The sequence below is a fragment of the Rhinatrema bivittatum genome, chromosome 8 (genome assembly GCF_901001135.1).
Source record: "Rhinatrema bivittatum chromosome 8, aRhiBiv1.1, whole genome shotgun sequence".
NCBI classification, from domain to species: Eukaryota; Metazoa; Chordata; class Amphibia; order Gymnophiona; family Rhinatrematidae; genus Rhinatrema; species Rhinatrema bivittatum.
Genome location: NC_042622.1, coordinates 198,860,069 through 198,884,418, shown reverse-complemented (window position 1 = coordinate 198,884,418; position 24,350 = coordinate 198,860,069). Strand labels below are relative to the sequence as shown.

General features: G+C 43.6%; 2 protein-coding genes across 4 annotated transcripts in view; one reads left to right on the top strand and one right to left on the bottom strand.

Moving 5' to 3' along the window:
• The window catches only part of RAP1GAP2 (RAP1 GTPase activating protein 2), a 293,482-nt gene extending 288,605 nt beyond the window's left edge, over nt 1–4,877 (top strand). For both annotated transcript variants that reach the window (XM_029613184.1, XM_029613185.1), the window contains 2 exons: nt 1,325–1,363; nt 3,609–4,877. In XM_029613184.1, the coding sequence (XP_029469044.1) occupies nt 1,325–1,333 (9 nt within the window). In that variant the 3' untranslated portion in view covers nt 1,334–1,363; nt 3,609–4,877. The remainder of the gene's footprint in view (nt 1–1,324; nt 1,364–3,608) is intronic.
• An 8,351-nt stretch (nt 4,878–13,228) lies between these two features.
• Nucleotides 13,229–24,350, bottom strand: part of LOC115097044 (tapasin-related protein-like) — a 49,773-nt gene continuing 38,651 nt past the window's right edge. The window contains exon 9 of one of the 2 annotated variants that reach the window (XM_029612463.1): nt 13,229–15,280. The gene's annotated coding sequence lies outside the window, so the exon portion shown is untranslated. Of the gene's footprint in view, nt 15,281–21,077; nt 21,672–24,350 lie in introns of those variants that run through there. The other variant, XM_029612464.1, reaches the window with a different exon arrangement.

Below are 24,350 nucleotides of genomic sequence, written 5' to 3'. Positions count from 1 at the left end.
CACATGTTTATTCACCCCTTCAAAAAAATGAAGCAGATTTGTTAGGCAAGACTTGCCTTGGGTAAATCCATGCTGACTTTGTTCCTTTAAACCATGTCTTTCTATATGCTCTACGATTTTGATCTTGAGAATAGTTTCCACTGTCTGTCCATGAGAAAATGAACCGAGACCCATCAGCTTTGTTTACATAACACCGGACATCAGATGATCATGACTTTTGGTCACAGCTGACCTAGACCATATTTGAACTGGTGACCTTACAATACAGGCTAAAGGTCTTGTACTCCAGTACCAATCCATTCAACCTTGCAGTCCTGCTTCCAGAGGGGCACTGATCAATTGCCAGTCCTCCTCTTTATCTGGCTAAAATCACTGTATAGATCAGCGGTGTCTGCTGCAATCCTAGAGGGCCAAAAACCAGTCAGATTTTCAGGCTATCCCTAATGAATATGCATGGCATATATTTGCACACAAGGAGGCAGTGCCTACAGATATATCTCATTCATGTTCATTAGAGAGAGCCTGAAAACCTGACTGGTTTGTACCTATCTAGGATTACAGTTTGACTCCCCTGATGTAGAGTCTTCCTTACGAGTCTAAATAACACAACAGCATGACCGTAAAGTAACCAGTGCATTATCATTTGTATATTTCTATTCAGGATAACACTAGATAGGGGCATGGAATACCTTCCAATGCAGCCACAAAAATGACCATAACTAGCTTGTTCCAATCATTGGCAGATTTGGACTGAACATATTGTCAAAAATGTCCACCTTCATATAGATTTCCAAACAACATACTCCCTTGTAGAACCAGTATAATTCAAAGGTCATCACTCTTCCTAAAATACATTCGGACACCCTTCCCCCCCACCCTGGTAAGGATGTATGAAACACATTCAGAGGCGAGGTAATCACAGGCAGAGTGTGCTTTGGTCTAGTAGTGTGATATGCAATATTTGGCAATGCCTTTCCTGGTGCTTGCTTCTTGTACTGGGTGTGGCAAATTAGCACCGCTGGATGAGATTCTAATTGTTACAAATCACTTGGTTCTAAAGTCCACACCTAGTTTCATTTGTGGAATAGTAATTGTGGTAGCTGTAATTTGTTACTTTGTAAAAACAAATAACTTTAACACTGCATTTAGGGCTCTGGAAGGGATGGCCATGGCAGATGAAAAGAAATTAGCATATGGAGGGATATTCAAGCCAATGCATGAATCAGAGAAATCTTTTTATTCTTGGCATGTGTGTAAGACTGTATTTATCTATTATTTTTTTATTTTGACAAAAATCTCTTATTTTATGATTTTTTTCTCTTAGGGCCACTAGCAAGAAATTGAATTCATGAATATGGGAAGAGTAAGTATGCATTTTGAATATTTAGGAGAGCAATTAGCCAGTAATGTTTAGGATTTCCATTTGACTTGCATCCCAGGGCGTCCGTGCCCTTGTAGCACCTCAGGACACAAAGCATCTGCCTCTGGACTGTGCGTTGGGGACAAAAGCGAACTTTATGGGCCTTGCCATTCAAAAATCGCGGCATTCGTGGGAGCAGATGATTGGACATTTTAACGGAAATGTCTAGTCCTTATTTCCGTATCACGCCAGAGGCCAAAAGTACATTTAAAAAAACCCAAACAACACTAAGGTTCCTCTTTACGTGCATGTGTGGGCTGTGAGTAAAAGCTTTTGTCTTTGTCTGCCCTGTTCATGAAGCACAATTACTGTAATGGGAAAATAAAACGACGTTGCGAATCGCGTTCTCTGATTTGTTGCGGTTGTTAAAATAACAGAAAATAATCATTTCCAAGTTACAGTTGGTAATTATTATATCGATTTCAGAAGTCCTGAAGCCTTGACCATTGGTGCCACGGCTCCCAAGCCTCAGCCTTGCCCTCAGCCTTTTGTTTTTCTGTAACCATGGGGACAATTTTCGGAAATGCCTGTATTGTTGCAAAGTCCTGCAGGTACTCTTTACCTGTGCACTTTGCAGCACTTCTCAAAGGGGGAACGTACAAACTTCCTTTCCCTTAGAAAATTGCCCTGGGGGGGGGGGGGGGGAAATAACCTGCAGAGATTTGCACAGGCTTTTTCTGTGGCTGCCTTTTCCCGTGAAAATATCACAGGTGGATGCGGCAATGTCATCTATATGCATTCTTTCCCTCTCCTGATCCAAACACGCCTCCCTGGGACCAACCCAGGTAAAACTGCAGACAGTGTGGATTCCCATGAGTACTTTTAGCTAAGTATGGACAGAGCCATTTTATCTGGGTAAATAACCTTTGAAAATTGCCTTCCTTATGACCATTATATGTACAGGTATTTTTCCATGGAAGAGCCAAAACCAGGCAGGCATGTGAAGGGAAATGTTTTTCATTTTGGGTGTGTGTGGTTTTTATTTTAATTCATGTTTCGATTCATCTAATGCTTATTTCGGTTCGGTTTGTTTATTGAACCGAAAAACTTTAAATTAAAAAAAAAAGAAATTTTAAACAAAAAAGAAATTTCCTCCATCTCCTCTCCCAGCACCAAAACAGCAAAATGACCCCCTCCCCAGATGTCGCTTATCCCCTTCCTGAGGTCTGCAAGCAGCAACAATCTCCAGTCATTTCCTGTCCTGCCGGGTCCCAGTTTGCAGATGGCACTGTCCAGCTCTGAAACCAATGCCATTTTGTTTTGTGCCCGTATGTTGAATGACTGTACAACAAAATGGCGCCAACCTCGGGACCAGCCAGTGCCATTTTGTAACTGGGACCTAGCCGGGCAGAAGCAACTGGGGACCCCTTTCTACTTTGTAGATTTCTGATTCCTTTCATGTGCATGGGGATGCTTATGGGGAAGGCCAGGCAATTGAGGTTCATGTTGTTGTTTTGGCAGGTCTCTGGTTTTTTTTTTTTGGGGGGGGGGGGGGGGGGGGTTGTTGACTTTCCATAATGAAAGTCAATGAAATAAAAGAATTTTGGAGGGTTTATTTTCTTAGTAGCTTTATTACATTTAAAAACAAGTTCATATCCATATTACATTTAAAAACAAGTTCATATTAATTACTTCTACTTGTTTTATGTTCAATTATGGATTTCAACTCTTGTTAAATGTATAACGCTACAGCGTATGTTCTTGTTCTATGTACACCGACGTGATATCTCTGATGAGCGGCAGTATATAAAAAACTATGAATAAATAAATAAATAAATATCCCCCAATGACAAAATTTAAACCTGTAAACCTGAGATGTTAAAGGTCAGACATCTGAGGTTCACAAGCTCCAATCCTGGGCTGTCCTCTTGGCTGATCATACCACCAGCTTAAAGCTATCATGAATCAGTGGTTTCCTGCCTAATTTCATGGCAGCCCTGGATCAGCATCAGTGAAGTCTATATGCCATGGAGTGGCAGAAGGTCAATTGAAAAGCGCATTATTGTATGAAATAATGATTGTCATTATTGCATGATGGTTATTGCATTGTAGCATTATGATAATTATGTGTGCTGTGTATAGTAGTATGATGATTAGGTGTATATATATCAGCTGCTATAAAATGCATAACTTTAGCTACCCATCAGTCTTTGTATCTCTGAACTTCTTCTTTTTCTTTGTCTTCCAGTGAATTGCTGTTTAAATGGAGGAGAATTCTTCTCCCCGGGCATCCCCTGGAACTGTTTACTCACTACACAAGTAGCTACTGCCACAGGGCATTAACGTCCTCAAATGCTCCGCCATATCGTTCTCTGCGAGGAGGACACTGCCCACCTTACAGTGACTTCTGTAACCAGGAAGGCCCAGCCATTTGCTTGGCAATGTAAGCAAGCTGTCCTTTGCCATGCTTTGTTCTCCAAGAGTGCAGTGTATCTCCCGGTCTGAAGACAGGAGGTGCAAACATCTGGATCTGCTCAATCCCTTGAAATATGTTATTCTTGTGAACTCTTTCATGGTCCTGGTGCAGTTTTGGTAGAAGGGAAAAGAATGACCGCTGTACATTTTTTTTTTTAAAACTTTTGATAACACTTTTCCTTTCTGTAGATTCGTGCAGATGTAGAGCCTGGATCCATTCAAGGCATTCGCTTAAGTTTATGTTGCACCCCCCCCCCCCCCGATGGACCATAAGAAAAGCATTAAAAGCACGGCAGGATATGTGCTGCTGCCTGACAGCCAGAGGCCTTGGAGGTGAAAGTGCAGTCAGGCCTGGTTAAGTCATATACATTTATATGCAGATTTGTTTAAAAGAAAAACGTGCATTAAAATAGGGCCTTAATTCAGCATAATTCCGAGGTGTAGAGAAATATCAAACAGGAGTAAATCTCTGCAGGACAGAGATGAGTCCTGCAGCTCCCACCCACCACGCTGTACAGAATATCTTCTGCAGCCTGAGCAAATTGCCGAGGGCTGAAATTGAAAAATCGCTTGCTATTTACAGGTCTCAAAAATGTTGCAGCATAGTGCCCTGGCAGATTCATAGCTGAGTACTGTGCAGCATATGCTTAACCATCTGGCTTAATCAATTCTGGATTACCTAGGCCTGACTTGGCTAGCACTGTGCACGAGCCACAGGCGAGCTACGGTCTCAGCGTGTGACCTTGGGCAAGTTGTTGTACTGTACTTCTCTTTTCCTCTAACTACCCAGCTGTCGTTGGGTTATACTAAAAATACCTCCTTGAGGCCGGAGCTGTTACTTCACCAGCTCACAGAGCTGAGCACTCCAAACAGATTAGAAAAACTACCGCTATATTCCACACCAACCAACATTTCAAATTCCTTGAAATAGAACCTTCAGCAGGGCCTTTTTTTTTAATGTTATTTTTATTTGCCTGCTTTCTGATGGAAAAGAAGGCTTAGGAGATTGCTGCATGTTTGTTGGGTGTGTGTGTGTGTGTGTGTGTGTTTGTCCACTTCATAGCTTTTGTGTTTGGTGTTCTATGCACATCAAATTTTCAAAAGATGTCAGGAGGGAGGGAGAAGAGGGGGGGGTGACGTCTGACAGGGGTAAGGGTTGGTTTTTTCAGCTCTGTATATATGGTAGGTGCAGAGCGCGGGCATGCGAACACACGCACCCTGGAAAGTAAGGGCCCTATAATTCTGGGTGGGACTTTTTTCTCAGCTGTTGGATCGCCTGGGAGATTATATTTCCATTTGGCTCCAACCTGTTGGTTTGGGCTCAATGCTTTTTTTTTTTGCCAGAGACACCCATGTAATTTTATTTTATTTTTTTTTCAATTTTTGGCATGTTTGGACTAGTATATTGAGTACTGTTGGCCATTTCAGTTAGCTTTTGGCATGCTATGCATGTAAATGACACGAGACATGCACTATTGATCCTAATCTTGCCCCATCTCCACCAATAATTCAAGTGACCTAGAGATCTTGTGAACGGTAAAATGGATGCACCCATGATTTCTCACACCAGTGGCACGGCATAACCCGCTGCTGACCTGGCCAATAAAATGCTTTTCTGGTTATCACGTGGAAGGAAAAACTGCATTAAGGATTGTAGATAAACTTTCAGAGATCTTGCACCTTTCTCTTCCTCCGGGAAACTCTTCCCTGACAAACACGATTTCAAAGGCCAGTGAAATCTATTTTCTGTGATTAGCTTGAAGACTTTCATTTGCTATTGAACTACTTCTGGCCACTTTGCCCTTTCGTGTGCAGCTTGCACCTGTGCATGAGGCTTAATCTTCAGCGTACTGCGATATTTTTTTCTTCAGGCGCTTTCTAAAATGCCACCGTTTGCTTCTAGAGAAACATTTCCATTTCCTCTCTGATTTTTTTGTACTTCTCTGTAAATGTGCTGCATAGTTGAATAGGAACTGAATTTTTTTTTTTTTACTACAAAAACCCCAACTTGGAAATGATTTTTCCTTCATTTAAAATGTCCCTGCTAAAAGACCATTATGGCGCACCCTTCAACGGTGCATGTTCCTGCGACACGCTGTCCCACAAATGCCTTTTTCTTGTCCAGTTGTGTGACCTCTTTTCTCACAGCGTCTCCCTCTGAAAAGCTACTTTAGTGCACGACTTCCCTTATTCTCCTTATTTCATCTCGCACCTCTCCTGTTGATAGATTACTGCTGCCACTTCCTGTGACCAAGAAATCAGGATGCAAAATATATATTTAGGCCCTGATTCACTTTTTCCAAAGAGATCTCAGCACCCCCACCTAAATTTTGGGCACTTAAAAGTTACGCACCTAAGTTTTGAGTTAAAAATCCTGTTGAAAATTCTCCTAACCTTAGATCTCCTATTTATTCATCTTTAGAAAGGAAAAACCTGAGGTCCCTAAATTTAGGATTGTCATTCACCTACATTTAGGTGCCTGAGGGCCTTGCACTGAAAATCAAAGTTAAATGCCTAACTCACTTCCCTCAAACTGACCCTGCCCATATTTAAGGTACATCATTTACTTTTTTCCTATTTAAATGGATACATCATTTGCTTCCTAATGGAACTCTTGGTGATGTACAGCCTGATTAATACAGTAAAATACAATAACATTGCAAACTAAAAAACAATACAAAAATTGGTAAAAAGTTTTTTAAAAACCCCATAACACATTATGAGTTTAAACTGTTACCAAACACTTTGAGGTAGATTTTTAAAACATACGCGCGCGTACTTTTGTTCGCGCACCAGGCGCAAACAAAAGTACGCTGGATTTGATAAGACACGCGCGTATCTTATCAAATCCGGGGTCGGCGCGTGCAAGGGGGTGCACATTTGTGCAACTTGTGCGCGCCGAGCCCTGCGCGCACTGCCCGTTCCCTCCGAGGCCGCTCCGAAATCGGAGCGGCCTCGGAGGGAACTTTTTTTCTACCCCCCCCCAACCTTCCCTTCCCCTACCTAACCCCCCCTACCTTTATCGGAGAAGTTACTACTGCCTCCGGGCAGTTTACGCGCGCTGGCGCAGCAGGCCCCAACACAGGCCGCTGTGTCGGGGCGCTCTGCCAAGCCCCCGGACTGCCCACAGGCCCCCCCGGACACGCCCCGATCCCTAACAGCGCCCCCTGGCCACACCCCCGACTGCCCCTTTTTGCAAGCCCCAGGACTTACGTGCGCCGCCGAGCCCATGCAAAATAGGCTCGGCGCGCGAAGGGGGGGTTTGGGGTAGGTTTTCAGGGGGTACATGCGTATCTTACGCTCATACCCCTTTGAAAATCTACCCCTTAATAGAGCAACAGATCTTGCATTTTTCCCTGCTCTCTGAGCAATCCATCAAAAGCTTCATTGCTCTGGTGATAGAATTCCAAAGAGAGAGGCCTGCAAAACCAAATGCCCATTTTCTGTTGGCATCTGCTCAGGTCCTTTTAGGACAATGTGGCACTGCAACAGAAAGGCATCCTGCTCAGATCGTAGACTTCCAGTAGGTCTGTAGTGACAATTTAGTCCCTCCTTGGAAGGAGGAGGCTAAATTTTCACCCAGTTCCCCGAGTAATGTGCCTAGATCTTTGAATACCATCCCCCCCCGATAGGCACAGAAATTCAAAAAAGCGTTCGTGACTCAGTTAGGTCCTTAATGTTGCTTTTTGGCCAGCCCCTAGCTATTTAAAAACATAAGAGGTACCATGCTGGGTCAGACCCCAAAGGTCCATGGGGCCCGACCTCCCGTCTCCACTAGTGACCGATCTCTAAAAGCAGATCCAATTTCTTGCTGCTCATTCCGAGTCACCCGGTCAATAACTATGTATGGACTTTTCTTCCAGGTACTTAATCAAACTCCTTTTAAGTCCGGCCATGCGAGTTGCCTCGACCACATCCTCTGATCGCCTGATCCAGGAAAGAGACAGTGCCATTAGTCCACAAAGAGTGAATGCCTGGGGTTGGGCTTCCCAAACTTGGTTTGGAGACCCCCACAGCCAGGGCTAGGTTTTCTGGAACTCCACAATGAATAAATACAAGATGTATTTACATACACTTGACTCAGTATACACACCTTTATCTCTAACCTATTCATTGTAGATTTCCTGAAAATGCCACTGACTTGTAGGGTCCCCAGGGCAGATGTGGGCAGCTCTGATCTGGGCCCTCCTCAAGGTACCAGTTAGAGAGGAAGACCCGCTCTATCCACAGAAAGTGAACCTGCGGAGCTGCCTCAGACAGTGCTTTGTGAGGATATATCTGTCACCTCCTTGCTCTGTACTTTGTGCTCAGAAACATTTTCTTCAAAGGCCTTGTAGATAAAGCAGTTGCTTTATTGATTTCCTTCTGAGCATTTGAGAGCTGTAGGTTAATGATTCACGTTTGTGTTGGCTTTGATATTTTGTCACTTACTGTTCTGTGAGATTTCTAGGCAGTAAGGTGATGGCCTTATGTTTACTGGATTCTTGCGAATAGAAAAACCTGTTCTTTATTTCACCAAGGTGTATCAGGGCCTCTGTTTATGCTGTTTGTTTTGCTCCAAGGTACTATGTAGTGCAAGATACAGGAGACCTTGCCAGCATGCCAGTCTCGTACTGTTAAAAATCGTCAGGACCTGAATGAAGCCTCTGGTTAACTCTTTCAGTGCTGGGAAGAAGCAGCAGGGCCCACAAAAAGCTTTGGGTTTGGAGATTCTGTTATCTTTTGCCAATTGAAAATTGTGGGGGTGCAAGAGAATGTGAATTAAATGGGCAAAAACCAAAGCGAGCAAAAAAACCCTTTGGATTGTTTTATGAAAGAACCTCCCCCTTCCAGGTCCATCTTTAAGCTTGGGAGGTATACGCAATACCAGGGCTTTGTCTTGGCCTACAGGTCTCTGGTATCGATGCAGCAGGAGGGATTATTCGCTTCAGGCTCAAGCCCTTTTCCTGGTAATGCATTGATATTCCAAAATAAAAAGTTTTTACTAAGACAGTTTAAATCAGAAAATGGAAATTGGGTGTCTTTTAGTAGTGAAAATCCAAAGGCAGGTACTGAGATATTACAATGTGTATGTGTGTTTGTTTGTTTGTTTTGGAGGTGCTAATCCTTCCCGATGCACCCTCCTGGGGTTCCCTCATTTCTGGAGTTTAAAGCTCCCCTGGACAGATGCTGGGGCTCCATGACTCTCCAAGGACCCTGTTCGGTACCCAATTGCTTGACTCTTCTCCTGCCTACCACCTCTCTCTTCTCTCCTCTGGACTCCTGGGTGAGAGCACTTTCTGGGCCCCTCTCTCTTTTTTCTACTTTATCCTTTCAGGTTACCTCTGGACGGGTACCTCACCCCTCCTGTGAAGATCATGGTTCACGCGCGAGGCTCAGCTCAGCTCAGCTCAGGGTCTTCTTTTCCCTATAGAAAGCCAAACCAGGGATCCTCTCCATCCAACTGCTGGATCCCTTGGCAGCAGCTATTTATAGTGACGTATGCTGCATGTGCGGCCCTCTATACAGACTAAAGATACCGGGGACAGAAGGCTGGCTTTCTCCCCTTCCCCAGACTACTGCAAACAGATGAGTCGGGCTTCTCTCTCTCTCAGCTCTGACCAGAATCTTCTCCCATCTTTCTGACCAGCACATCGGCCACGCGCAGAGGGAAGAAGAAAATGACCCAGTCAACTCACCAGGCCCTCCCACATTTAGAAATGAATTATGAAGCAGAGATCAGTGGGACAAGACAGCTAACAACATATGTTAAGATTAGGGAGCCGAACCATCACCCAGACAGGCAGACTATTCCCTATAGAAAGAGAAGGCAACGGTGCCACAGTACAATTGAAAACAAGTGGACTTTTGAAAATTATTGACATCCTTCTTTTTGTTGGGATTTCCCGAGACGGGTTTGGTCTTTGGCCTTTTGGATTTGCCATACTCTATACTTAACTCAGTCTCGAGTTTTCAGAAAGACACAGTCCATGTTGACACATTTGCTTGCCATCCGTTCCACTTTGGCCCTTGATTCCTGAGAATTAAGTAGGATTTGGTCTCGCCAGTGCCCTGGAAGACGTCCATAGAACATGCAGGGCTGGATTTTCCAAGGGTTTGCTCTTAAGTCTGTTCCTATGGGAAGACTTTTTGGTTTATCAGGCTCCGGTTCTGATAGGATGTGGGGATTTCAATTTTCCCAAAACTCCAACCTGCTGTTTGGCATTGTCATGCAGCTGGAGGCACTGTCTTTCAGCATGGTTTTTACCAGAGGTAAATCTTGTCAGACAAATCTGATCAGTTTCTTTGACTGGGCGACTAGAGAGATGAATCATGGGAGAGGGCTAGCGCAATGGATATGGATTTGGATTTCAGAAAGGCCTCTGATGTGGTTCTGCACAGGAGCCTTTTCAATAAAGTGTGCACTCTTGGGATGGATCCTAGTGTGACTGACTGGGTTAGAAACTGGCTGAGCGGGTGGTGCCATCATGTTTCTAGGTATAGGGGTACATTTTTTAAAAAAGCGCGAGCGCGTACTTTTGTTCGCGCAACAGGCGCAAACAAACTTTCCTTCCGCCTCCCCCCACCTTCCCCTCCCTAACCCCCCCACTTGTATCGCAAAAGTTACGCCTGCTCGAGGCAGGCCTAACTCGCGTGCACCGGTGGCCCACTGGCGCACCATCACCCAACCTGAGGGCTGGTCCGTAGGCCTCGGCCACACACCCCCCCGAACGCCCCCGGGCCGGCACCACGCCCCCCGGAACGCCCCGAACGTCGTGCCGCCCCAGACACGCCCCGGGACTTACGTGCGTCCCGGGGCTTGCGCGCACCTATGCAAAATAGACTCAGCGCGCGCAGGTTTTTTTTTTTAAGGGTTACGTGCGTAACGTATGCGCGTAACCCTTTTAAAATCCACCCCAAAATGTTAAACCAAAGTTCTGTCTACCTTGTACACAGTGAAGAACTGTCAGACTCAGGCGGTAGATGTAAGGTATGGAAGACAACAGCAATTGAGCTGTGCAGGCAAATAAGTTTGTTTTCCACTTCCAAACTTTCATGTAACAGTGGTGTTTGAAACCCATGTGCAGAGTAAGAACAGTGATGACATCAACAACACAAATTCTCTTGTTTCCTTATAAACCCACCCAAAGATCTGCATTCTGCTTTGAAGCACTGTGCATGTGTATGGTATACTTACAGCTCAATAGGCAAAATATGACCAAGAATGAGAAATAAATAGCTGCTATTCCCAATTAGTTTATACTGAAGACATAATGGATATCCCTTGAAATAAACTGGCTATCTCAACATTAGCTGGATTTTGTATTAAATTGTGCCGTAGAATCTTGAACAATGTAGTTACATAACTGTATATTTATTACCTTCCAGCTGATGACAGGTTGAAAAGCCTCCCCTTCTACTTTTATGTAGTTAACTTCTAAATGAATAGGTTTGCACAGTCTAGAGCACCAGTTTACTGAAAGGAGTTTTTAAAAAGAAGGAATCTACTATTGCATCTACATAGAATGAAGACAGCTGTGAACGCTAGCGGCTCGTGCTAAGCCAATAAATAAATCACAAATGGGGAAAACCGGCTGCTAGTTACAATTCCACACCCCAAATTTGTGAATAATGTCCCAAGGACTATAACTCAATGCTGCAATTTAGTGGGTGTGACTTAGAGGTGAAATAATGCAATGGAATAGTTGAAACAAAATGTTGAGCAATCTTATGGAGAGGGCTTACTCTAGAACTGTCACCACATGCACCAATCCTAACTACTTTTTTTCTGCAAAAGTCAACAAGGGCACAACCTCTTCCAGAACACGGTCCATGACAGCAGAGGTAGCAATCAGTTCGCTTCAAGGCTCTTGGTAACTCCCCATTTCTTGTGCACATTCATGAGAAATTTGGGGGGCAAACAAAGAATGAAACCTCCGTTTTCTATATACAAAGAATATATTCTAACCTCTTAATGCTGCTGCACTGATTTAACAGAATTAGCATAAATACTGTGGCGAAACAAACACTGTATATTATTCCTATTACAGCGAGACAGACTGACTACTTGAATGTGGGTATTATTCACTGTTAAAAGGAATAGGATGGCTGCTGATTAATGTATTTTCCCCCTGTGCATACATTGAAGTTCTGGTGAAAGATATAAGATGTAGCATCTGGTGAAAGATGTAAGATGTGAAGGAATGTGACTTCCTGTGCCACAAATCATAAACGCCATTCCAGTTCCATCATTTACGTTGTGCTCAATAATCCTTGACCCTACTGTAGCCTGACACAAGTTCATTTGCAAGATAATGTGAGAAATATTATGACATTACAATATAGTACCACAGTGGCTCCATTGCTTCTAAGGGTACTACTGAATCGCACATCATGATCTAATCCAACAGTCTTGCAGTAACTTAATTAACTTGTGTTCTTAGTGGACGCATGCCTATCACTGATAGCCTTGGAAATATGCCACCCACTAAGAACGTGGAAAATAAGCCGAAAATTGTACATTTCTGTACGTAATGACACTATGATTTACTTTTTGCTACCATTTTCGTTTTATTGCTTTAGTTAGTCAAAATGCGAAAAAGGTGAATAAATATTTTAAGGCTACAGCTGGCTCTAGGTGACCATGTGAGGTGCCACCTAACAAAGGCATGTGGGTTGTGTGCGCCAGCAGTGCCTTAATAGTGATTTTTTTACTGGAAGGTGGGCAGGTGCCCAGGTGAGGCAGAGGGAGGATCATCTCTGGTAATATACGTTCTCCAGTGCACAGCAGGGACAAGAGCGAATGTAAATGCTGCAAGGCTTGCTCTGTAGTTTTCTATTGCTGTAGATTCTTAAGTACATACATTTGCATGCTTAAATCCAACGCCACCTCCCCTCCCATGTCTTCCATCCAACCTCTCAAAACTCGGTCCTACCACTGCCCTCCATATCCGTCCCAAATCAGGCTTATCGTTCAGGTTAGTGCCCTGGGCACTGTGTGCCCGTCGTGCCCAGCCTTTTTGGAAGCCAGCTGCAGCAGCACTCTGCCCACGGGCATGCAATCTGCCCTCTTTGGCCATCTAACATGCCACACGACAGAGCAAGCCCTTTAGCCCAGTTATCCTGCCCCTGTCAGCCTCCCTCTGCTCGGTGTCTGTCCCAAGCACGTTTAAAGACTGTCATGGTTTTGGCTTCCTCTTGTGGATAGGAAATTGTAGGAATCTATCATCAGAACCGTGCTTTCTTTGAATTTTCCTCCCTGCAACTTCTTATCCTGACCCCCTTGAATTCTTCTTATTTCTTTATTTTTGGATTTACAAACCACCTCTTTCCTATTGGGCTACAAGGCGATGTACAATGAAACAGAAATATAGTGCAATTGTATAGCAAAGGCAGATCAAACACATTATACAATAACATTAAACAAATTTTATTTTTGGCTTTATGGAAAGTTTCACTATTCCGTATTTGATTGTAGTCTGTCAAACATTTGAATGTTTCTGTCATGTCCCCCTTCCTTCTCTTCTTTCCTCCACAAGTTCATTTTGAGTGTCTGAAGCCTCTCTTTGTCAGGGCCGGATTTAAGATTTTGGCGCCCTTAGGCAGAGAGCCATGGCAATGTCCCCTTTGAAGCTCTGCCAGCACATGGCCCTAATGCAAAGCCTGCATATTTGATACCTTCAAAATCTGCTGTCCTAGGTAGGTACCTATGCCTAAATCTGGACCTGTTCCTTGTAGGCCTTGTGACAGCTGAGTAGTGCATTTTGGAACCTCTTCCATCCTCTCTTTTCTTATAGTAGTATGGTCCCCAGAAGGGAACATGGTACTCAAGGTGAGGGATCCTGCTAATACCTCTACTTATGCCACTGAGCATCTTGGGGCTGATGCAATACAGTGCGCTCAGCCGAGCACACTGTTTAACCCGCAGATGCGGTTTGCATAGGCGTTACCTAATCCTCTTAGCGCCTACACAACGCACGTCGAAACTAATAGCGCACATTTTTACTCTCAAAAATTAATGGCTGCCCTATACATCCTCCTACTTAATATTGTTGTGATATTAAGCAGAAGGAACAAAATCTTAAAACAAAATTTAAAAAAAAAAAAAAAAAGTTTTAAAAAGTGCTGGCAGCCGGGTTCAGGAAATGGACGCTCAGTTAACAAGCGTCCATTTCCTGACCCCTGGCTGTGGGCCGATTTAGGGAAACGGCCACTGATAAATTTGGCATCAGTTTTCTAAACTGACGGACAGCCGACCGCTTGTGGGCTCCCTTTGTCAAGGAGGTGCTAGGGGCGCGCAAGCGACCCCTAATTTAAATATTGCGTGGTGCCCCCAGGAGGGGTGCGTTAGGAAAGCGGGCACTGAGTGCTCAGCACATTTTAATTGCATCGGCCCTATTGTTAGCTCTTCCAGTTGCTTTATTACATTGACTACCTACTTTGAGGCCATCTGAAAATGATTGCTCCTAGATGCCTTTCGTATTCAACAGTTTCCAGTTCTCAGCCTTCTAAGTGATGAATAGTCCCAAATCCAGAATTTCACACTTTTTTTTGTTTGAAATATTTTTAGGGAATCCGTGCCAGCTCCATCATCCTTCAGCTGCAAGACCCGATTGCTGGAAGTTTAGACTTGTATAGTCATACTTTTTTTTTTTTTACCCTGAAGCTCATTTTCCAAACTCTTGATTCTTCTAGTTATCTCAAGCCCCTTTTTGTTTTCCCACGCTTTCCAGTGCCATCTACTCTGTTACAGATTTCTTTACCATCTGCAAGAACGCATATTTCAACAATTTTGCTAAGAAAGATATTAGGAAGAACCAGTCCTAGTATTAAGCCCAGGGGTACCTGGACTGATACCTTTGCCTTCGCCAAAGTGGACTCTTATTTACCATCACTCTCTGCTTTCCACCACGCTAAAAGTTCCTCACCCCGTATATTTCTGCCTTACCAATATGCCTTCCAGCCTGCTTACCAGTCTTCAATGTGGAACAGTGTCAAAAGTCTTATTGAAATGCAGAGAGAATAGCTAAGGCATCTTCTTGATCCAGCTTTCTTGTTACCTCGTTAAAGAACTCAATCAAGTTTGCCTGGCAGGATCTTCCTTTTGTGAACCCATGTTGTGTGGTACCCTGTGCTCCACTTCTTGAAAGGTGTCCCACTGTCTTTTTCTTTGGTAGAGCTTCCATAGTTTTGCTCCCTACATGTCATGGACTAAAGGATGTTGAATTGTCCATCTCGTTCCCGTCCCCACCTTCATGTAGCAGTACCACATTCCAGCTGAATAAAGCCATAAGGGGGTCAGTACGTGTTATAGTTCAGATGGTATCCTGGGATGTACACCGTTGGATCCCAGCTCCGCTCTCGTTTCTGCAGGTACTTCAAGCAGCTTCTCCTTCATAATTTGGTTTGTTATCATTTTACGTATATTAATACCATTTCCCGTCTTACATCCATCGCCTTCTGCTTCTGCAAACACACACACAAAAATAAGTTTGATAACATTTCTGCCCTTTGCCAGTTCTCTTTGCAAATCCCACTTATTCCCTTTGTTACCTATTCCTCTTAGGGATTTTTTTCACCTCTTTTATATATCTAAATAAAGATTTATCCCCTTTCATTGATTGGGCAATTTTCTCCTTCATTTGGGCCTCTGCTCTTCTAAACCACCCTCTTGCCTTTGGTTTTCCCGATTAATCTGCCTGTCCTCCTGGATTTTTGTAGTTTTGAATGCTAACCTCCTCACTCTTACCATTTCTGTCCGTGGCCTGAGTAGAGTCCTTAAGAACACAAGACAGACCATGCTGGATTAGACTAAGGTCTACCGAGCACAATATCTTGCTTCCAAAAGTGGCCAGGGCAGCTCATAAGTATGCAGCAAATCCCCAAAAGTACACTATTCCTTGTTGCTTACTTCCAAGAATAAACGATGGCTTTCCCAAGTCTACTGGATAATAATGGTTTATGGACTTTTCCTCCAGGAACTTTCCAAACCTCTTAATCTCGCTAAACTACGTGCCTTGACCACATCCTCTGGCAAGAGATTCCACAGTTTGATCATAAGCTGTATGAAAAAAATACAGTCTATAATTTGTTCTAAACCTGCTGGTTGTTAGTTTCATGATGCATCCTCTTGTTTTAGTGTTATTTGAAAGGGTAAATAATGGTTCCTGTTTTACTCATGCCACACCATTCACGATTTTATAAACTTCTATCACATCCTCTCTCAGTTATCTCTTTTCCAAGCTGAATAGCTCTAACGTGTTTAGCCTTTCTGTTCCCTTTATCATTTTTGTCACCCTTCTCTGCACCTTTTCTAGTTTCGCTGTCTCTTTTGAGGTGGGGCAACCAGAACTACATCCAATACTCCATGTGTGGTCGCAGCATGGATACCATGGCAAAATGGTATTCTCCATTCCTTTCCAAATAACTCCTACCATTCTATTTGCTCTTCATGGTTTCCAACAACTTGCATCCCAGAACATTAATTAACCTAGTACAGGAATAGACTATTCTGGATTTTCTTTTGACAAAAGATAGTCTTGTAATATACCATATATTACTATAATTCCACTGAATAATGTGGCGTCACTCCCTGACATATCAATCTCAGCTTATCAGAAGATACTACTGCAGTATATTTATAATTATTTATTGTCACTACTACAATGGTGAAGACCACCAAACAATCTGTAGATTGCTGTAGCACTTTCTGGGAGGCTTTTTATAGAGCAATGGATTTTCCTATGAGCCTCTCTGCAGCTGCAGACTACCCAAGGCTATTTATAGCTTTTTATTGGTCCTCAATGTAGAATAACTCTTGGGTGGGCTCCCTTCCCCCAATCCCCTGGATGTCATTCGTGAGTTTGTCTCATCTTTAATATTTCGGCTGACCTATTTTCAGTACTGTTCTCTCCCTTAAGTCTGTGCTTGACCAACACGCCGTTGTTCGAGCTGTTTCTGTGTGTAATTGAAGTTCATTGTTTGTGTGTAGCGCTTGCGAGATGCTTATTTATGCGTGGTTGGTTTGTTTTGATTTTCTATCATTGTGCTTTTCATTTTCTACATTCAAGCCAATGAAATTTGATTTTGTCTAGAAAACTGGAAGAAAAAAAAAAAAAGGGCCACTCTACCACCACGCTAACTCTAAAGCATGCTTTCATGTTGGTTTTTTTTTAATTTCTTGAATGTAGCCATGTAAAAATCCAGCATATTGCAAACGATGATCAGTTCATAATTTTAGAATGTGAAAATAATTTCTGAGTGTGTTAAAATCTCAGAAACGTTATATGACAAAAAAAAGTTATTTTTTTTAGAGCGTTGGTGCTTTCTAGAGTCTGATTGCCTCCGTTTGTACATATTGTAAATTTAATTTATTGCTGCCATGGCATGTTGTATTGTTACTGTATGTATAAAAAAAATTCTAAAAGGTTCACAAATGGTATATTTTGTTGCTTAACTGTGTCTTTGCAAAGTTCAAAAGAAATAAAATATTTTAATGTCCACTTCTGCTTCTTGACCACATAATCGTGTAAACACTGGATGTCTGAAGGAATACAAGAATGCCATGCATGTGCCCGTGTTTGCAAGGAAACCTAATGCAAAAAAAAAAAGCCAACACTGTTCCGGTCCCCCTTCAATGCTTCAATCACAAAGGCAGTGGTGGCTTGTGGGGATGCAGTTCGGTGCTGGCACCACCTAAAATCACTTGAGGGCAATTTCAACCACCATTTACATGGGTAAATGGGTTATGTTTTTACACAGGTAGTGTAAGTTTACCTGCATTAAATGGAAGGGAGCAGGCAGAGAAGGGGAGAATAGACGGTATGACATTTTGATGCCTGCTGTGTATGCTGCTTCTTTCCCCCCTCAGGATCTGAACCTGCAATTATCTGACCCCCCCAGGATCTCTACTTCTGAGCTAAAGGAGCAGCTCCCTGAGCTGTGCTAGTAGAACTCTTTATCTACCTCCCCCAAATTAATCATATTTCTTCCTTTACTACTCCACCCTGGCACAGGAGCCAGGAGAAGGGTGGCAAGGCTGCAGGTAAGAGGAACTGAGAGGTTGGAGGAAGGTATAAAATGCAGGAGAGAAGAAGAGAACAGTAAACAAGGTGGAGGCAGGCAAAATAATAAAGGCCCCTTTCTCAGAGAAAAAGTCAGGCTCTAGTGACAGAGGGCATGAGAGGAGAGAAGTCGAGATAGAAATCAGTATAAAGTAAAAAGATGAAACTAAATGAAAGAAATACAAAACAGAATAAAGAAACTATCCAAAACACAACAGGTGAAAAACCACTTTTATAACGTGGAAAAGTTTTACATTGTATAAATGTTTACATTATTTACTAATTCATGCAAAGGTATCATTGAATTTAAATATCGGTGCCTCAAAATTTACCCCCATGCTGCTACAGGAAGCAGGGCTCTCTGCACAGAACCTAACCAACGCCTGAATATATTAAGTCCTTCTCCTGTTAAAACAGAACCATGCACAAGCATTTGAACACTGACAGCAGCTGAGAGCCTTCTCTCCAACTTCTCAGCCTTTGCACTAGACTGATGGAGAAGGCACAGAATCACAGTCAGTTCTCAAGAGCTACAAGCAGGCCTGGTTTTCAGGAAATCTTCAGCCACACTGGGATCTGTAGTTTTTGAAATCCCAGAGTACCCTAGGCTAGGAATTAAAGAGGCAGATAATAGGCTCTTACATCTGTGCGTGTCTTACTGATTGTCCTGCGCTACAATAATGCGACTTATGGTGCAAATCCTTGCAGGCTGCGCCCTTGCGTTGGCCACCCATGCAGATCTTACCCACTTGGATCAGGATAGGTAGTGACATGACCCCGGATACCGTATCTGGCTTTTGCCAGCAGTAATAATAAAATTTTAAAAAAATTATGAAAGCAAAATGACAGAGGACGTGTGATTTGCCAGCAGTATGGGATAGGGTGAAAAAAAACATTTTTTTTTTTTTTTAACATTGATGAGTAGATGGCCGGCTGCTCAACCCAGTAACTACTATCTACTGCTGCTGGGTTTCAGGGACCTACTGCCTACAATAAATAAAATTCAGTGCATGTGAGAAAAAAAAAAAAAAAGATGGGCCCTAGCTCAGTCTTTTCAGCAATCCTCCAGCGCCACCTGCAGTTAGAACTTTGAAAATGCACTTCAGAGTCTTCCCAGCTCTGCCGTATAAGATAGTGCTCTGTCTCTACCTTCTCCCAGAAAACGCAAACTACAGGGAAGAAATAAAAGGAGCTTATTTCTCATTAATTGCACAGAGGGTATGGCATCCTGAAGGGCCTGCAGCAGGTAATGGTCATATGTGGATCTGTAATGGGCCTTATTACTTTACAAGTAAATTTTTAAAGCCTTCCGCGCCTTAAAAAAAAGGGGGGTTACACATGTGATTGGGCCTTGCACGCGTCGCACCCATTTCACAAAGGGCCCGGCCCCGCTGAAAGAAAGGGGCGGGCCGGGACAGCGCCATGCAACGCTGTCCCAGGGAAGCGGGAGCCGGCAGGCACCCGGAAATTAATTCTGCTCCAGAGGAGCAGCAAGTAGTAAAATAAAAAAATTGGGGGTTACTTAAGTAAGATTTAGGGGACGGGGAGGAGAGGGGAAGAGAGCTGAAGGGGAGGGTTAGGGATAGGAAAGTTCCCTCCCAGTCACTGTACAGAACCTGAAATAATTATGCAATGCCCATTAATAACATTTATTATTTATTTTAAGGTTTTTCTATACCGACGTTCGCAGAGCATCACATCGGTTTACAAGTAACATGTGGAGGAAACAGTGTAACAAAAACATAAAACTGTGCATTACATTTAAAGAAGAACATGAATATAGGGCAGAAAATTAGGATATAATATAGCTTATAATATGATATGACGAAGAGCAGTATAATGTAATTTAAGGCAACCTATGGAAATATAATTTAATATGATGTAATATAAAGCAATATAACATTGGGGGTGGAGAAGGGGGGTATTGAGGCATATGAGTGTAAAGTGGGGTTGCATTATGTAAATGCTTGTTCGAAGAGCCAGGTTTTTAGCTTGGTTTTTTTAATTTGTGGTGGCAGGGTACGAGACATAGGTCAGGTGGCAGAGCATTCCAATCTGGAGGTCCAGCTATGGAGAGTGCTCTTTCTTTTGTGCTAGAGAGGCGGGTGGGTTTAGTGGAAGGTATGTGTAGTGTGCCATTGTATGCAGATCTGGTGGGTCTATTGGATGTGTGGAAGTGTAGTGAGTCATTGAGCCAGTGTATGTCAGGGTTGTGAAGTGTCTTACACTAGATTACTGCAACTCCCTCCTGCTAGGTCTCCCTTCCTCCACCATCAAACTCCTTCAAATGCTACAAAATGCCACTGCTAGAGTTCTCACTAACACTCGCAGAAAAGACCATATCACCCCCATCCTCAGAGACCTCCATTGGCTCCTTATCCCCTTGCAGTTAGAACTTTGAAAATGCCCATTAATAACCTCTCAATCCTACCCTTCCTAGCCAAACCTATGGAAAAAAATAATAAACACCCAACTCTCTGATCACTTTGAAAAATACAACATCCTATACCCCTCTCAATTTGGCTTCCGCAAATTCCACACTACTGAAACCCTCCTAATCTCCCTGACTGACACTCTCCTAAAAGGCATAGACAATGGCGATTCCTACATCCTTGCAATGCTTGACATCTCCTCTGCCTTTGACACTATCAGCCACAAGATTCTTCTAACCAGCCTCTCTGAAACCCTGACATACACTGGCTCAATGACTCACTACACTTCCACACATCCAATAGACCCACCAGATCTGCATACAATGGCACACTACACATACCTTCCACTAAACCCACCCGCCTCTCTAGCACAAAAGAAAAAGCACTCTCCATAGCTGGACCTTCAAATAAGAAAATTATTCCTTACCTGCTAATTTTCGTTCCTGTAGTACTAAGGATCAGTCCAGATGGTGGGTTATGTCCCCCGTCCAGCAGATGGAGTCAGAGCAAACTTCGAAGGGTGCTGGCATATAAGCTGGTGCACCCTCCCCAGGTCCTCAGTATCGAGAATATCAAAGCCAAGACAGAGTACTTGACAGGATGGATCAAGCATATTTGCAATTGAAACTGTAGAAATCGAAACAATGCAACTTGCAAAGAAAACTCTCGAACCAGTATGAATAAACGAACAACAGAACAGAAAGAAGGCTGAACAGTAGGACAGGAGAGCAACCGCAAGAGCAGGTGTACCCCTAGATCCAAACAAGACCAGGGTGGGCGTCTGGACTGATCCTTAGTACTACAGGAACAAAAATTAGCAGGTAAGGAATGATTTTCTTTTCCCTGTACGTACCAGGATCAGTCCAGACGGTGGGATGGACCAAAGTTTCCCTACACCGGGTGGGTCCCAGAGAACCCTGCTCGAATTACCCTGTCCCCAAAGGAGCCTGAGTCAGATACCGGCAAGTGGAGCCGGTAATGTCTGGAGAACGTGTGCAGGGACTTCCAAGTCGCTGCCCGACAGATTTCCTGAGCGGAGACTTGCTGAGACTCCACCCAGGACGTGGCCTGGGAGCGTAAGGAATGAGCCTTGATCCCTGTCGGGGGATCCCTACCGGTGGCAATGTACGTAGATGCCACCGCTTCTTTGAGCCATCGCGCAATAGTAGTCTTAGATGCTTGATGGCCTCTTTTATTCCCGGACCAGAGTACAAAGAGATGATCGGATACCCGGAAGTCGTTGGTCACCTCCAGGTAGTGTAGAAGGATGCGCTTTACGTCCAGGCGACAGAGCGACTTGGGGGCATCCGCCAAGAAGGACAGTAGTTCCACCGTCTGATTCAAGTGGAACGACGAGACCACCTTAGAGAAATAAGAGAAAGAAGACCAAAATGTGGAACAGAAGCCACTAGCTAGGGGAAGCAATGGGTTCCCCTCCTCACATCTGCTGGAGTCAGAGAGATACTGAGGATCTAGGGAGGGTGCATCAGCTTATATGCCAGCACCCTTCGAAGTTTGCTCTGACTCCATCTGCTGGACGGGGGATATAACCCACCGTCTGGACTGATCCTGGTACGTACAGGGAATGGAATGCTATGCCACCTGACTTATGTCTCGAATCCTGCAACCACAAATTAAAAAAAAAAAAAACAAACTAAAAACCTGACTGTTCGAACAAGCATTTACATAATGCAACCCCCACCTTACACTCATATGCCTCAATACCCCCCTTCTCCACCCCCAATGTTATATTGCTTTATATTACATCATATTAAATTATATTTCCATAGGTTGCCTTAAATTACATTATACTGCTCTTCGTCATATCATAAGCTATATTATATCCTAATTTTCTGCCCTATATTCATGTTCTTCTTTAAATGTAATGCACAGTTTTATGTTTTTGTTACACTGTTTCCTCCACATGTTACTTGTAAACCGATGTGATGCTCTGCGAACGTCGGTATAGAAAAACCTTAAAATAAATAATAAATGTTATTAATGGGCATTGCATAATTATTTCAGGTTCTGTACAGTGACTGGGAGGGAACTTTCCTATCCCTAACCCTCCCCTTCAGCTCTCTTCCCCTCTCCTCCCCGTCCCCTAAATCTTACTTAAGTAACCCCCAATTTTTTTATTTTACTACTTGCTGCTCCTCTGGAGCAGAATTAATTTCCGGGTGCCTGCCGGCTCCCGCTTCCCTGGGACAGCGTCGCATGGCGCTGTCCCGGCCCGCCCCTTTCTTTCAGCGGGGGCCAGGCCCTTTGTGAAATGGGCGCGGCGCATGCAAGGCCCAATCACATGTGTAACCCCCCCCTTTTTTTTTTTAAGGCGCGGAAGGCTTTAAAAATTTACTTGTAAAGTAATAAGGCCCATTACAGATCCACATATGACCATTACCTGCTGCAGGCCCTTCTGGGGTACTTTCCACCCTCTGGCAGGATCCTTGACCATTCAAATAAAGTAGCCGAGTGACCAGCCAAATCAACAGCTGGTCAGGAAAGTGTGAGAGAGTGAGTGCATGTATGTATGTATGTATGTAATGTATGTATGTATATATGTATGTAATGTAGCTACAGTATTGATCCCGAGGGGCCAGGATGCCATACCCTCTGTGCAATTAATGAGAACTAAGCTCCTTTTATTTCTTCCCGGTAGTTTGCGTTTTCTGGGAGAAGGTAGAGACAGAGCACTATCTTATATGACAGACCTGAAAGAACCGGGAAGACTCTGAAGTGCATTTTCAAAGTTCTAACTGCAGGGGATAAGGAGCCAATGGAGGTCTCTGAGGATGGGGGTGATATGGTCTTTTCTGCGAGTGTTAGTGAGAACTCTAGCAGTGGCATTTTGTAGCATTTGAAGGGGTTTGATGGTGGAGGAAGGGAGACCTAGCAGGAGGGAGTTGCAATAATCTAATTTGGAGAATATTATGGCCTGTAGGACAGTGTGGAAGTCATTAAAGTGGAGGAGGGGTTTAAGTTTTTTTGAGGACATGAGGTTTATAGTAACATTCTTTCATGGTGGAGCTTATGAATTTTTTGAGGTCGAGTTGGGAATCTATTATTAGGCCAAGGTTTCTTACGTGTTGGGAGAAGGGGGTTGAAGGGAGGAGGGTGTCCATGTCAGTAGTGTTCAATGTGTGAAATAATAATAAGTTCAGTTTTGGAGGAGTTGAGGGAGAGGTTTAGACTGGAGAGGAGGAGAGTGATAGATGAGAGACAGATTTCCCAGATTTTGGAGATGGAATCGGTAAAGGGGATAAGGATTTGAACATCATCTGCGTAGATGAAATGGGTGAGTCCTAGACTGGATAGAAGGTGGCAGAGAGGCAGTATTATATGTTGAAAAGGGCGGAGGATAGTGAGGAGCCTTGGGGAACACCTCGAGTGGATGTGAGAGTTAATGAAGATTAGATCTAAGGATCAGCCTGCTTTGTGTGTAGAGCCAGTTATAATCTGTTTAAAGCCAATGGCATTCATAGAGGCAAGGACGTTTTCGCAGGATGGGGATGGGGGAATGGCATCTATGTGGAGGTTGAAATCTCCAAGCAGGACAGCTGGTATGTCCATATTGAGATTGTCAGCAATGAATTCAATAAATGGAGAGGCATTGTTTTCAAGGAGGCCTGGGGGGGGGGGGGGGGGGGGAAGTAAACAAGGCATATTTGGAGTTGTGAGAATTTGAAAAATCCAATTTCAAATTTTGGGGAGGTATGGACAGTTTGGGATTTAAGTCTAAGTTCTTTTTTAGCAGCTAGAAGGATACCCCCTCTTCTTTTTTTGAGCCTGGGTAAGGAGAAAATATCATATAGGTGAGAGGGGAGGTGGTTTAGAGGAACTAGGTCGGATTGTTTAAACCAGGTTTCTGTTATGGTACAGATGTCTGGATTGTCATCGAGGAGGATGTCATTAAGGATTGGTGTTTTCTTTGTTAGGGATTAGGAATTGAAGAGGATAAAGGAGAGGGCTGTGAGGCCGAGAAATTGTGTCAGGGGGATAACATGATGGGTATTAGGGATCTTGAATGAGAGGTAGGATTGT